The sequence below is a fragment of the Apteryx rowi genome, unplaced genomic scaffold (genome assembly GCF_003343035.1).
Source record: "Apteryx rowi isolate R43461 unplaced genomic scaffold, aptRow1 scaffold_115, whole genome shotgun sequence".
In the NCBI taxonomy this organism is placed as follows: domain Eukaryota; kingdom Metazoa; phylum Chordata; class Aves; order Apterygiformes; family Apterygidae; genus Apteryx; species Apteryx rowi.
The window spans coordinates 1,097,193-1,113,018 of NW_020447364.1; the positions used below are offsets into that span (position 1 = coordinate 1,097,193).

The 15,826-nt window shown below is 38.9% G+C and overlaps 1 protein-coding gene across 2 annotated transcripts in view; it reads left to right on the forward strand.

Moving 5' to 3' along the window:
- The window catches only part of AFF2 (AF4/FMR2 family member 2), a 263,475-nt gene that overhangs the window by 124,273 nt on the left and 123,376 nt on the right, over positions 1 to 15,826 (forward strand). For both annotated transcript variants that reach the window (XM_026079836.1, XM_026079846.1), the window contains exons 5-7: positions 83 to 169; positions 2,936 to 2,972; positions 3,226 to 3,277. In XM_026079836.1, coding sequence (XP_025935621.1) covers positions 83 to 169; positions 2,936 to 2,972; positions 3,226 to 3,277 — 176 coding nt within the window. The remainder of the gene's footprint in view (positions 1 to 82; positions 170 to 2,935; positions 2,973 to 3,225; positions 3,278 to 15,826) is intronic.

Sequence of the window (15,826 nt, forward strand, 5' to 3'; positions counted from 1 at the left end):
ATATGTGATCATTTTCCCTCTCTTTCTTTTCTTTTTTACTTATATGAATTTGTTTTCAAAAATATGTTTTTTTCTTTCCTAGGAGATGACCCATTCCTGGCCTCCTCCTCTTACTGCTATTCACACTCCTGGCAAGGCTGAGCAGAACAAGTTTTCTATCCCAAGCAAGGTACAAGTAGGCTATTAAGTGGCCTGATTAACATGCTGTTCTGTTGAGTGTTCTTCGCTGGAGAGTTTATTTTTGTAATTGGTTCCATTTTCAAAAATTTTGAAGACTATTTTTAGTTGGAAATTCCCAATCAAACTGTTGTTACTAGTAGGGCTGCTTATTTAAAGCTGCAGAAGTTATAGCAGAGAGAAAGTGAATCTTATCTCTGTTTTTATAAGAGTCTTTCTATACAAGTACAACATATTTTATTAGTTTATTTTTCTTTCATCATTATTTGTGTAACACGATGGCTAAAAGGTCTTCTGTTCCTTCTGATGACTGACTGCATGATGAGGTTTAGGCTGCATGATCAAATTAGTTGGACTTAAAAAGTTTCTCCGTGTGAACAGAGCTATGGCATCTGCCTGTGTGCACACTCCAAGTACCAGCAGACAGAGGACAAACGCGATCCCTAGTATTTGCCTTGTTAAAAGCATTGCACTCGGCATTTGCTGCACTAACAGCCTGGAGAGTACCTGCAGTTCACCTGATGTGCAGTGAAGTGTTAAGCCACAGTAATTTGAACATGTTTTGAGCCGAAATTCTGCTGTTGCCTTCTGGCTACGAGTCTGGTAGCGCAGTTAGAGCTAGAGCTCCCACCCAAGGCAGTCGTTGCCAAAGGTATCGTTTACTGGGATCTGAACAGCAACGAGCTGATGATGTTTGGGGAAGGGAGAACTTCCCCGGGGTAGCAAAACTACACCACTCTGACATGGGGCTACATAAAAGTTTCTTTCTAGAGGCAGGACCTTGGAAAATAGCTCATAAAGCCGTACTGGTACTGCTTGACATTATGGTTCAGGCAATCATATCCTGTTTTAGAAGCTGGAATGTGATTTTCCCCTTACTGATTTTATCTATTTGGCAGATATTGCCCTGTCTGAAATGCAGCCTCCATACTTAATTGGAAATCATATGAAATTAGGAGCATCTATGGCTCCTTAAAAAACAAAGTCAGTGCCTACAATGCCTTATTTTAAGAGAATGTGATTGTTACTGCTCCAGCAGCGCCAGTATCAGTTCAGTTAACTGCTTCTGCATTAAGCATCGTAAGTCATAATCATACAAGGGTTTAATCCTCACTGTAAATCTGGTTAAAGTCAGTTGAACCCATTTAGGTGAAGGCGAATTCATACCTGTGTGAATGCATACATAAGTGACAGTTGAGTTTTGGCCCATTGGAAGCTTTATTTTTCTAATTTATACTATCTCTTAATTTAGTGGTGTATTTTTTATGGGCACTACATAAAGAGGTCTATGTCCTGCAGGCTGCCACTATCTCAGTTGAGAGCAATATAATCATGGGCTCAGAGAAACTAAAATCTTGTTTTGTTTTGTTTTTCTGTTCCTATTAAGTTTTCTTTGAACTTTTAAGATCCACATCAAAGTTAATCATTTCTGGTCAGGTTAAATGTTGATCTTAAAATTCTTGACCATATGACTTTAATATACAATATAAATTAGATTTTTTTAAGCTAGCATTTCAGGAAATAGGCAAGCACATAAATGTTTCTGAGTTTGTTAGTTTTACTGTAAAAAAACGCAACAGAATGTGTTTCTTCAGAACATCACACTAAATCAATTACAGCTAGCCAAATTGTTGCATCTTAGACACAACATGGGTAGCTTGTGCAGTCATAAAACCAAAGACAGGCTCCATTAGAAGTTCTCAACTTAACTAAAACATATAAGTATCCTCATGAGAAATGTATGTTAAAAAGCGTGATAAAAAAGGCGGAACTTATCAGAACAATTTAGCCTTTTGACATTCAAATTTAAAGTGCCATTTTTACTCTTAGGGCATGATKTACTTCACAAGGGACTGACTGACAGCACAGTACAATATTAGGAACTAATAATGCCCTAAGAGGAAGCGCAGTGAGGGCTTTAATGAATTTAACATCCTACAGAAGTAACACTTCCAGCAAAGTAGTGCCTGGCTGTAAGACTAGGTTGTAAATAACACCTTAATTTCAAATCATCAAACTCTGATTGGAAGGAAAGCTGATTACAATCACTGTGGACTGTAAAGCCTGGAGAAAAACTAAGCAAGAAAACACTGTGACATTAAGGAGCAGCTTAGTTATTGTGAGTCAATGAGAATCCCAGCATTAGCACGCTCAGCGTTGCAGCCACATTCTTTGCTGGTGTAAAGTTGCTGTACTTCCATCAATTTCATTGGATTTGCTCAAATTTCCATGAGGTGGAGATCAGCCTCCTATGTCTTTATCAAATCCTACATGTCGCAGCTCAAGTAAAATCACTGTGACTATCGATAAAAGGTTACTGTATTTTCTAGCAACAAGATCAAAAAAGAAAGGCAGTGGCGCTGAATTTAATGCATAGCTGCATTCATGCGAAGGACTAAATTTTGCAGCACAGATGCCTCACACACATGTCCATAGCCAAGACTTAAAAATGCCGGACCACTGCTGGTATAAATCTGTGCAGTGACTCCACAGAGCGAGTATGTAGATTTACAGCAGCTGAGGACAAGCTCTTGTCTGAACTGTGAAAGTGTCCCTCAGTGGTGCTCTGTCTCCGCAGTTAATGTTTTTTTAAACTAATGTCACTGATGTTGCCTTAACAGTCACATGATCCTGTCCCTGTGCAATCTCCTTCCCTGTTTGTGTAATGCCAAGCGCCCTTAATCTACAAGCAAAGATGTATTTTACCTTCTTCATCTCACTTAACTAATGCTGACATTTTGTGTGTTCTTCTTTGTAGGACTCCCAACATCTGACCTCAGGATACAATGTACAAAGTAGGTCTTCATCATCCTTAGTCCTAAAAGTCAGGGTTGGGTATATWTTTTTTTCCTACTTAACATCATTAAAACAAAGGCTGAAAAATTAATTTCCATGGTGCTAAAGCAGATCAGTTCCATTTTTTATTACATGTTATGCATTGTGGCATGTTGTGAAACCAAGTATAATTAGATGGGCTGACAGCTTTGGGTGCATTTTAATTCTACAGTAATCTTTTGACATTTGAAAATGTGTTTCCTTTGTTTGCAGAGTGGAGTGATCCAGCAGGGAAAGTTGCAACTAAGTCAGTGCCACAAAAGTCGTAAGTATTATTATTTCCAGCTTTAAATCTTGATTTAAATTTATCATAAAGAAAGAGCTTATTTCTCCAAAGGTAACTAAAATCTAGCTCACTCATAATCTTGTCCTGTTGTTCAGGTGTTCTCAGTGGTGCTTAAAAATTAGCCATAAACCAGTTTTATGTTTTCAGTGCTTATTACTGTTTCTTCTTTTTAAGCATTAGCTAACAGAGGTATGTATGAAAGATGAGTTTATTAAGCAGAAATAATGCTGATTTTAGTTGTACAGCTTGCCAAAATTAAATCACTTTTATGTTTCTCTCATCAGATACTAAACCTCTTACAATAGAAAATGCAACCCAATAAACAGACGGTGCAAGAATTTTAACATTTATATAGTGAGGGAGAGTAAAACACATCGTACGGAACAATTATACTTGCTGTTACTGAAAAGCAGGTCTTGAGTTTTATACACTTAGATGAAAATCACAGCTGATCTATAAATATGACAGTTGAAAATTGTGGAACAGCTAATTCTCCACTGTGTTAAACCATTTTTCTTTGGTGCTACTCTGGTGTAAAACTGGAAAAATGTGGCAGTCAATTGAGACTGCACTGGGTTTTTTTACTTTTACCCCAGGATTTCAAAGGAGTTTGTGAAAATGAATTAAATAATAATCTTGAAAAGTAGGTGGTTGTTCTGATGCTTACTTGAGCCATAAATGTGTTGGTCCAATTTCAGTTCAGAGCTGCGATTTTTTTACTGTTCAAATGGTGGTAAACTACTGAATACAGAACTGCAGTTCTGCATTTACACAAACGGAGGTTTGTGTAAATACAGTGTGTTCATTTAAAATGACTTCAAAATGATTCTAGTGGGTCCCCTTAATCTGCTAAGGACACAACTTAAATTAAATACATATAGGGGAAGAAAAATCAGTGCAGATTAATACATAGTTCTTTTAGCTTTTAAAAAATAATTTAAATATATTGATTTTTAAACTAGTGCAAATTTGTGAACAGACAAGGACTTGCTGGAGTTCAGTGATTTGTCTGTGACCACAGAAGAAGCCAGTGGCAGAGCTGGGACAAGACTGTGGGTGTCCCAACTCCACTGGTTTAATCACCAGGTTCTGAAGGCCGAGCTCTGTAAGAGTAAAGTCAGGTCAGGGAAGCACTCATTTGAATAAAGTTAGTTCCTAGAGTAAAGCTTTATGAAACTATGTTAAACACCTAATTAAACTCAAAATAAAATATTATTTCTTCAGATTGAATTAGAACTAGGTCGGAATGCTAATGATAAATATATTAATTCATTTGAATAGCATTTATAGCATTTATTTACCAAAGTTAATATATAATTAGTTCTTCCCCTTTGCAATTTTTATTTCCAGTAATGACTGTTGATTTTTTTTAAAGAATCTAGCCAGCTAGACCCACTGTTCTTGTTAACAGAATGGATGCATTCATTTTAAGAACATCTAAGTGGTCCAAACCTAACATCAAGCACATTCTCTAGTAAAAAATAAAAAATAAAAAAATATTATTACATCTTAAAATGATTTTTCTCCTAAAGCAAGTGTATTTGGATTCCACTGTGAAAAATTTTTTAGTGAGTATACCATAAAATACAATATTTCAATAGTTTGTAACCAACAGTAATAGACTTGTCAATCATGGTTTATAGTTATAAGCTGAATTTCAAAAGAACAGTGCTTCAGAGCTCAGTGGTATATAGTGCATTTAATGGGACCAAAGCTCTCTATAGGAAGCCTGATATAAAACCCAAAGACACTGAGTACATTTTATGAACCAGTTGCTCTCTGTTCTGCTGCTTGATCTAAAGTTCCAGTACTATCAATCAGGTTTCTGCTGCAATGAACTGCCTTCTTATGGTAGGTGATAGATTTTACACATGAGAGATCAGAGCTGCAATAAAGCTACTTTTATTTTTAGCTTCCAAATGAAGATCAGCTAACCCATTACTATCACTTTTTCTCTTTTACTACAGAAAAATTGTTAAGGCAGCTTCCAAGGATTTCCATAGGGCTTTGGGAGGTTAGAAGGCAGTGCACTGTGAGACTTGGTATTACGAGGCCAATTTGTTTCTTTAGATCTGCGTGTGCAGTTACCACCACTTTCAATGGGAATTACCTACTTGAGGACATAGTTGGGCATAATGAAATTAAAGCAGAGAGTGGGGAAGAAAAAAAAAACAGGTATTATCGAGTAGTTAGAGGTGTATAGCGTGATCGAAATAAACCCAGATAGATTTAGAGATCCTGTAGTCATTGTGTATTTTAATAATATAGTATTTATCAAATTGCAGTTGTATTAGGGAGGATTTAATCTTTCTAATACTGGACCGTTTCAGGGATATTAGAGTGTGTGAGTAAAATTATAGTCCTACTTATCCCCAGTAACATTTGTAGTTACACTGTCAATCACACAGCATGATCTTACCACTGGTTTCAAACCTGTACCCCCCACCAATTCCTCATGTATTTTATCAATGGGATCTGCTATCACTATTTCAGCTTGATCAAACCTGACTGGATTTGGGTTTGTTCATCTATATCCTTTGTTAGAGACCTTTTTAACCTGGACAAGCTTCTAGAGAAAGTAAGGGTTATTCTCCAACTTCTTTAAGTTTACACGCAATTCATGTGAAACTTAAGTTATATTTTCCACTTATATTGCTCCTAGTGACAGTCATATAGATCCCACTGGCATCATTAGAARGTCTTAGGAATTGGTACTAATGTGTTGGCATTCACCATATCGCTGAGTAGCACCATGACTGGTTTAGGGATGTGTGCTGAACAAAGATGCTTTGCCTCCGTGATGCTGTGTTCTGCGTCAGTGGTAAGGCTGCCTATATGTTATTACAGAATTCAGATGTAGGAACATTGGCATTGTGGAATATCAGGTCAAAGGGATGTATGATCTTTGTAAGACAATGTTTTCGGCATGTACTTCTAGGGGAAAGAACAGAGACCACATACTGCAAGGTGGATTCATTTACCAATGTCTTGCTTTTGTAGGGTGATGCAATATATATGACTTGTGGTTGCCTAACTTGTCTCAAGTAAAGCTTTTTGAAGTATGAATTTCGTCCTTTTTATGGATGAAATTTATTTAATGTATAAACGTTTAATGTATTATGTCACATCCACATGCTAGAGAAACCCAACACCCAATACATTGCGGCAAGCCAAATAGTAGGTAGAATAGTTGGGATCCTATCTAAATTCTGCACCTACATTGTACATGAGTGACCCTGACTAAAATGAATTTTAATGAATTTTCTGATTTAAATGAATCAGATCTTAGTTTCTACTCAAAATTATTGAAAATGAAATTTTGAACTCTGGGGGGTGTGCGTGTCTGTGTGTGTGCATGGTGGTGAGTTTTTATAGCTGAAATCAGGCTATGTAAAACTATGGCACTTGGCTTCCCATTTTGTCTTCAGACTCACTGTAAAACTCCATTGATTAGGTACCATTCATTCAGTTTTCAACCAGTCTACTCTGATTAGTTTGCTATGAAGCATAGTAAGCAGGAACAGATAAGGTGCAACCAATTGCACTGAGAAGGATTTTCTGTCAACTTCCATGAATTCAAGGGTACGTACTCAACTCTTGACTTAGGTTTCTGTTATATAATTACCACTGCAAGTATGTCATCCTCAAACATCCAGTTCTTTTGTTCTGTTTGGTTGTTAGTATTTGGCCTCTGTCCAGCTGGAAACTACCCAGAACCTTTTTAATCAAGCACATCCTGTGTTTCAAAATCATACTGCAGAGTAGTCTTGGGTAGTTTCCATAAAAGCCTAGCTAAAAAGAAGAATGTAATCATAATGGTATTCTTTCCTTGTCATAAAATGACTTCCTATGCTTACTGTATTAATATAGTATTAAAAGGTCCTTCTCATGGGCTCAGTGAACTACCGGAAACCATTAAAAACTTAGAGCAGCAAATTTTTATGGATCAGACAAAAACAACTCATTTTATCTTTATAGGATTTTTGTGATCCATCATGCTTAATGATACACAACCTGTGTGGGGGCTAGAGAATAGCTAAATACAGTGGGCTCAAAAACAAAACAAACAGCTGAAAACTTTCATGTGATACTTTTGCAAGGATTTTTAAAAAGGGGCTCACCACTGGCTTCAGCTGGGCCAGGATTTCACTTCATGGTTCTAAAAATATTTCAGTAAATGCCAGTATTTTTCTAATCCCAAAGATTATCACTGCACTTCATGGAAGCCTGTTTGAAAATGGAAATGTACTTCTTGACATCTAACTACTTTTCAGAAGTGTCTAATGGCTTTTTGGAAGTTCTCCACTGTGTCAGGGACAGCCACCTGGGAGCATGGAAAACAAAATTTGGCAGCATGTTCAAGCTATGAATTAAAGGTAATTCACAGTTTGAAACGAATCAGCATGAGGTCCTTATGAAGAGTAATCAGACATCAAGAGGATTTTACACCAAGGATTGTATATTGGATAATGCGACAACAAGTAATGTTGTTATTCAGAACGTTCAAATCAAGAAGCACTGATGAATTCTTAACCTTGAAAGGAATCATTTTTTTAAAAAATGGGATTCATTCAGTATCGATGCACAATTTCCAGTTTAATCATATGAAATGAAAACTAGTAAAATTCAGCTCCAACTGGAATAAGAGGGGTGTTTCTAGATATGTATCCAACTCTATATCTGAGTTCCAGTCACAATCCACCTCAGATAATACACTGAAGAAGCTGCAATTTTAGTATTTCTAGTTACGTTTTTTGACGAGTGTCAATTGATTCTACAGTTTTGATAGCCTGATTTCTTTTATAGTGTACATTCATTTTCACTTAGCAAGTGTGTGGCAAGCTTTAATCGTTAGAGTAAGTGCTGCCTGTTTGTTAGCCTCAGGAGGTCCCAAAGATATTCCCTCTAGGTAAACTGGGAAAGTCAGGGGTACAAGGGACTTATGCTGCCATGTACAAATTATGATAAGTGAAACAACAGTGGCATGTAATTGGAAGTCCATTAATCTTTAGAGAGTTCCAGTGCATCATATGAAAGGGACAACTAGAAAATGAAGATAAAAAGGTCTGTTTTGATTAGATGTCATTCATCATCCATACTTATTGTTTTGTTTTGTTAATTAGAAGTTTGCTTTGCATCCTTTTGCCCACATAARTTCTTAGGTGTTATCATCTGGGATCTGGAGCAATGATAACGAGTCGAGATGGTGTTCTTTTGTTCCTCACTGCCGCAGGCTTCTCCTATTGAACAACGTACTAAGCAATTGGGACTAAAACACACAAGCATTTTCTATGGCCAGTTGCAAACTTGCAAAACATTTCAGCTGCTGTTAAATATGTTAAAACCCAGTGTCATAATTAAAAGCCTTGTATTCTTGAAGATAAGCCCATTATTCAAAATAATTTCTAAATCAGACTTTTAATTTGTTTTCATTATTCAGCTGGCTCACATACAGTTTAACCTCCCTGTCAAAATAAAGTTATTTCCAAATACATTCTTTTCCATGATCTTTTCTCCTGACATGTTTATAAATCAGTTTAAAAGATTGTGTGAACAGAACTAAATTAATTCTCTTATATTTTGCTGATCAATGTTGAATAATTTTTCTTGACTATCACAGACTCATATAATTACTGCCCTTAAGAATGCCTGAAACAAACTAACCAAGTGCATTCTTGCCAGCCTTGCTGATTGGAACTTTAATGAGCATTGAAGCATTTAAATTTCCTCTGATACTATATAAAGCCCCATTAAAAATTCAAAATTTATTTGCCCTAACTAACTGGTAGCAGTTGAAATACTTCGTACTCAAGCAGGGTGCACTACTGTATCACAGCCAAATACATGCTACTGCAGAATGGTGATCACAGTATGTCCTAGTATCAATATGGACAGGTACACAACACATTGATGTGTTTGGATTCAGGATGTTTTTCCCTATCCACTCCGTATCAGTTCCCATTTTGTAATCCAGTAAGATTGCAAATCTGCCACAGGTTTCCCTGAATTTAAGGAGCTTTTCTACAGGCAGCCAGCAATGCAGCAGCATATGTTGTGCCTTCATGGCTTGAGGCCAGTCTCTGACTGACCTCCCAATTTACATTTTTGCAGGATGGAATCACTTCCGAACTTTAGTGTAACTTCAAACATTCATTTTGAAAAACAAGTRTACTCTGTAAATCTGAAAATGTACAGCAGGGTAGGGCAGAGGAAGCCACCGCAATCAGTACCTCTCCCACCCATTTGTTTTCAGAGCTGTGGGCTGGCTGATAAAATGCGTGTAAACTAACCTCTTGCTTGCTTTCTGTTCGCCATAACTTGGACCTCACCCTGCTCCCTTTGCCTTAACTCAGACCTGTCAGTAAACTTCAAATTCACAGCCAAGCCATTCCTTTCCTTTCTCATCCTGATGCTCTTTGCTCCAGACCCTTTCATTCTTACTCTCATATCTTACTAGCTTTGTAGATTTAAGTGGCCTGAGACAAACTGAGAAAATTGTCACCCAGATTCATCTGCGTCATGCGACAAAATAGTGATAATTTGAAATGGGTGGTAAGCTTGAAAGAAGAATGGACTTTGCTAGGAAACTTGGCATTCATAATATCAGAATGGGCTCGAAACTCCCAATTTGTGTCCTAAATATCCTAGGTAAGACTAACAGCCACTCTTTCTAATATCACAACTTAATCCATTGCATCTTTCCTCTGAATCCCTCTGACAACCCCAATAATCCACTCCATTTTTCTCAGCTTTAGACTTTCCATCCAGAGGAACTTATATTGCTACCATTATCCTTTGGGCTGAGGACTCAGCAGGGCTCCAAAGCCTATCAATTTTCTGGCCAGAAGGCTTATCTTTTATGAAGGGAAGTTCTCACAACACCCCATGGGGCTAGGCCACGGTCACCGCATTATCCTCTGTCTTGGATAGCCCTTGGAGCCAAAGATTTAAAATGTCTTTAGACTACAAATAGGTCCTCCCAAATGATAAAAATAAGAAATATTCCCCACTGCTGGGCTAATTACTGCTCTAAATTTCTGAAGGAAGAGCTGCTTCCCTCACTTGTTTCCATGCACCTTGGAAAAATGCATTTTGAGACTTTCCTAATGCTGTAACCATGACTTCCCCAAAAGAAGATGCGGCCCCGGAGGAGGAAGGAGTTGTCTGTACCTTCCTCCGGCAGGTGCAAACCGATTATTTAATTAACATCCATGTAGCAGAAAACACAGCAGGCTTCTAGAAGATTGGCAAATGCGAAGTTATTCCCTAATTTCCGCAGGAGCTTTTCCCCCTTGAAAATAAAAGGAGTAAACAAAATCTGAAGGTAGGTTAGCTTTCAACAAATTGTCCCCTATTGAAAAGTCTGGTTTAGTCAAAATGCTTCCCAAGAAGATCTTTACAGGTCTTGAAAGACGTTGACGCATCTTCCTTGTATTGACAGGAGAGGCTTGAATGCAGCTGTCAGGCTCATCCAAGTCTGTAAAAGTAGTAAATATCTCCAGTAATAAAGGGATTGCTTTCACGACTGTTTACCTGTAACACTCCATTTAAGTATTTGCTTTTTGGGTATCCCTGATAAGATACATGCACTTAACTGTGTTTTAAGGACCTATCTGTGCTTTTCCAAGGAAGGGGAGGAATGTGAATCAGTACTGCCCATATTTGATTTAGTATGAATTTCAGTAGTTCCAGACAAATTTGAAAGCCTACACAAATTATATAGTTTCAAGTCTGGCTGTACGCTAGACGGAATTTTTTGTTAGGTCAGACCTTTATCTCAGCTTCTTTCTGTGGCTCTTTATGGGGAGATTGAAGAGGAACTGAAACTGGTGACCTGTCGTGACCTTTAGTACTGGATTAAAATTCCAACTTGCTGCCATGGCAACAGTGCCTTGAAAATTAGATCCTGACAGAAGCCCCGAGAAACTTAAAACTGCAACTGCTGCACTGAACCCAAAGAAAGGTTGCTTACAATTGTCAGTGACAGGCTCTTAATTGAAATAATCTGCCCTTCCCTCTGCTTAAAAAAAGTAAGGAAGAGAGAAATGAAAAAACAGATTATATCTTGATTGGTTTTTCTTTTTAGGCAAAAATCTGCAGTGATTCAAACTGAAGTACATGCTGCGGCGTGCAGTTCAAAATCAGCTTCAGTCCAATTTATAGCATTTGAAAAGGACTCTGATATCAGAGGTGGCAGCAAGTGAGCCTACATGGCAAGGAGGGACTCAGCCATGCACTCGTAAAGGTCCCAAGCCCACAGCCCGGGCTGGTAGCAGGAGCCAGACAGGCCAGTGTTAAATCACAGGTTAGCTTTCTATTTTTTTCTCCTGTAACCTGGCACCAGAGATCAAAAACGACACCACAATGTTGTGTCTGACTCCCAGGATCCGTGCAATTATCTGTGCTGTAGCTGTAGAGGGGTAAACACACGATGGATAGAGCTATTTCAGATCAAGTGTGATAAAAGTTACTCATTTTCCAATCTAATCGATGCAACAGTCAGTCGGAGATAATAGTGCAAGTCCTTCACTGCTAGAGGAGGTTCAGCTGGCTTTTTTCCCCTAGGGAGTGGAAATGTTTTTGTGTCTGAAGGGAGAAGATGCTGAGGGGCACGTGAAGGCTTTCCCGCTCCTTTCCCTTGATCCCCCTCATCTCAAAATCAAACAAACCATCTCTTACCTCAAAACCCAGAACTAAACCAAAGTCCCTTGAAGGTCACGATTCTGAGGGAAACATCAAATCCAGGAAGCCAAACACTGTGGATTAGCTTTGGTAACTTTGCCGTGTCTCTAGAGGAGGCTCTGATGCTGCGGTGAAGTGGGGAGGGAACTTGGAAAGACACAGGTTGTTCATCACTTGCATCGCTAGGGCAAGCATAAACTGCCGCTGCTGCCCATCACCTAGAAAGTTAACAAAAGTTCTTCGTGCAGGTGAAATTAAAGCATCGCGATCTTGTAGAGCAGGCTGCAACAGCTTCCCACGTCCACCTGTGGCTTCCCATGAACACCCGTGGGCCCTGGCACTGCTCCAAGAGCACTGCTCGCTTTGGGGGGTGAGGAGGCACCAAGCCACCCCAGTGCACGGTGGGCGCTCAGTCTAGCAGCCACCAGCCCCTCTTCCTTCAGTCCCTGCAGGGAGCACTGGCTGCATCCCTGCTGCTCACACCTCCTCCCCACCTGGTTGTGGAGTGTCTCAGGAGGACGCTCAGGGTGATGGTTGCCACTCCTCCACCTTGCAGGCATGGCCACTCTTCTGCAGGCAGCTGTTTGCTCTTGCAGCCGGCTCTCGGTTCCGGGGAAAGAAGGAAACGGCTTGGGGCAGGATAGAAATTCATGATATAAGAACAATTCCTACACTAGTTTATTGAGCCTGAACTCCCCCCCCCCCCAAGCATTTATGCCCTTTCCTCCTCTGGGAGAGGGGGCAGATGGGGCTGGCAGCCCCAGCCCTGGCCCCGCGTACATGCCGCCGGCGGCGCAGTGCCGCCAGTGCCGGGGGCGCTGCCACGTGCAGTAAAAGGGCAGCTAGCAAAATGCCCGAAAGAGAGGGATACCAAAAAGGTAGTAATGCATTTTAAAACAAAGATGTACATAATAGCCTCTCTGACCAAGTTTGTAAAAATGTATAGGGTTTACATACTAGAGAAGGGAGGCCTCTTAATGGACAGATAGATACTATTGAATCAGAATAGATGTTCTGTGCAGCTAGATAACTACTGGAGAAACAGATTAGATTATAGGTACTATATATAGCTAGATGAAAGTTTAACAACTGTAGGTAGACAGCATTAAATTTATGGAAGAGAGAATTTTGTCAAAGCTTAATGTCCAAACTTACTGCAAAATCTTCAGTCCATGCTTGGAGTGTGAGTCCAGGTAGAAGGCACGTACAGAAAACTATTTCCTTTAGGTTTTTTTTGCACTGGACTACTGATGTATTGGATTTCTTACATACTGGTTTGTTCTATAATTATAGGATCAGAGGAAATTTTACAGAGGTGCACAAACACAAAACATTGGATTGTGTGTTTTGTATCATTCACTGCATGGTTCAGGGATATGGTCGTCACTAATACAGTCTGTTATCAAGGGCAGCTAAACATTAGGCAAGTGCAGGTTGCAGTGAAAAATTACATTTTATCATATTAACAAACCACTGAATTCTGGAGTTGAATGTTAACTTGATACACAGCAGAGAGTAGGTGAAGCAGGTGATCCATTTTCTAACAAAGGAAAATAAAATCCAGTTAACATTTCTCAGCCTCTGAGTTATATGCTTCAGTAATGTCAGACAGTTAAAAATAGAGGCCATTCATTTGAAATTTCAAGTATCAAATAATTCCTGGAGTAAGTTAGTTATTTCAGAAGACTTACAGGCAGAGAGGAGTTTGGCCTGTCCTGTTGTATACATGCCACTGTTAACATTTCCTACAAAGGCACCGCTAATTCTGCCTTTAATTACTGTCAGACTGGACTATGGAGCCCTGGAGTATCTGGCAATAAACTTGTGTTTTGCCAGGAGGGAAGGTAAAGAAATATTTAAATAAGTTTTTTAAAAAAGCATGAAATCTCTGAAGATGTACTGTTGTAGTGTGTGCTGTATATCAAAATATATAAGCATCTAGTTGTAACAATGGCTTTGTAAACACATTACTGAGCAAACTATGAAAAGTAATCCACCAAGGGGCTGTTTCCCTAACTCATAAGCACTAAGTTAAGAGCCCAGTGCCATAAAGTGGATATCTGCTGTTAAAAAATACTTCCTTTTTTGTGAGATTATTTTGTTTTAAGCCCAATGGATGATTCCTTTTTTATTTCCAGATGCATGTCTTTTTATGCTTGAAAATAGCTGCATTTAAGGCAAAAGTCAGCCCTCCCTGGGAAAAAAAAAATCCCTGGGCTAATACATGAACAGGGGGAAAACAGCAGTTAAGGGGGGCACGACAGTGCCACACGTGCCTCGTGTGGGCCACACTGCAGTGGTGTCAGGCAGGTCTGCCATGGTTATCTGCTAGCTCTTTGTGAAATTGCAGTATTGTGATGGATAATGGGAAAAGCCTCCAGCACTGTCGTTGCTTTTAGCTGCCTGCAGGCACCGGAGGTGGTGTGGTCAGAGCCCACCATCTGGGGCAGTTCAGAGCAGCTTGCTGCAGAACAGAAAAGGTGTGAGGGAAAACATCCCATAGTACCAATATTTCTGATCTTGCATTCAGCATCTTGCCTCACTCCTGGCTGAGTAGCCTTCCTGCCACGCAGCACTCGTGGATAAACCAGGAAGGGAAAGAGGATCGCAACCAAAGTGTGATCTGAACTCTGGGCTGATAAGCTTTTCTGGAGCTACCCGCCAGCTAGCTTTCCGACAGGAGTGCTTCTGGTGACTCCCATGGGAGTCTTCTCAGACAGTGTGCAGCTCACTTGCAAAGGCCTTTGACTCAGGAAACTGCAAAACTTCAGTAAGAAAAGGTGTTAAGTGAATTATATACAAACTGGATATGGAATTAATCTGCCATAGCCAAAAAACAGTAAAAGCTCAAATATTGCCAATTGCTGTCATTTTTTGCAGTTTTGTAAATTGTGCAACCGTGCAAACATTGACCTAAAAAGCCAATATTATCTTCTTTCTCCAAAATACAGAACTTTCTATGTTATATTACTTTAGCTCAAGTGTTACATACTATTATTATTATTAATGAACCCTTATGAATTAAAAAAACTACACGAGGACTGGTATCATTTGTTTCCTTGCTAATACAGGGTATACTGTTCAAACTGATGAATATCAGTGAGAGAGCATTCATTGATTTCATTTGCTTTGTCCCAGCTGGTAGAAAAAATAACTGCTTAGGGGATTGGTGGAAATTTCTGTAGTTGAAATCTCTGATATGCCTGGACATGGTGTTATTCTTAGAAGTAATAGGAGATTGAGACATTTCACAAGAATGAGCATTATGCCTGGTAATGAAGATTTTGCAGGACTTGTTTATTAGTATAACAACATGGTGTTCCAGCATTGCTGTTTTTTTGAAGACCATGAGCTTTAATAAGCAGCTGTTGGTCATGCCTAGTAACTTTTTTAAAAGTCTGTTCTGATAGGTAAAATTATTTCACCTGTAGTCTACAGAACGCACATCATGCATCATATTAAAAAAGAATAAAGCAAACACAATGAATCTGTTAAATCGTAATGGCTCCCAATCGTGACAAATTTGCAGATTAAAGCTCATTGAATACACATTTAAATGATAGATGATAATGGCTTGGAAAGAGCCATTATGATCTATTTCATCAATAATCCACATTTTTTTGCCATGTAACTACACCACGGATGAACATAATGGATATTGCCTGATGAAAAAAATACTTTGTTTATGAAAGAGAATCAGAGAAAAGAAATTCTCAGATTAACAAATTTAAATGGCTGTTACTGTTTGTTTATATTGTTTATACGTGACAGATTTTTCCCATTATTAATATTAATCATTTACAGCACCGGAGCTCTTACACAGTAAAAAGCATGTTCAGTCTCAGT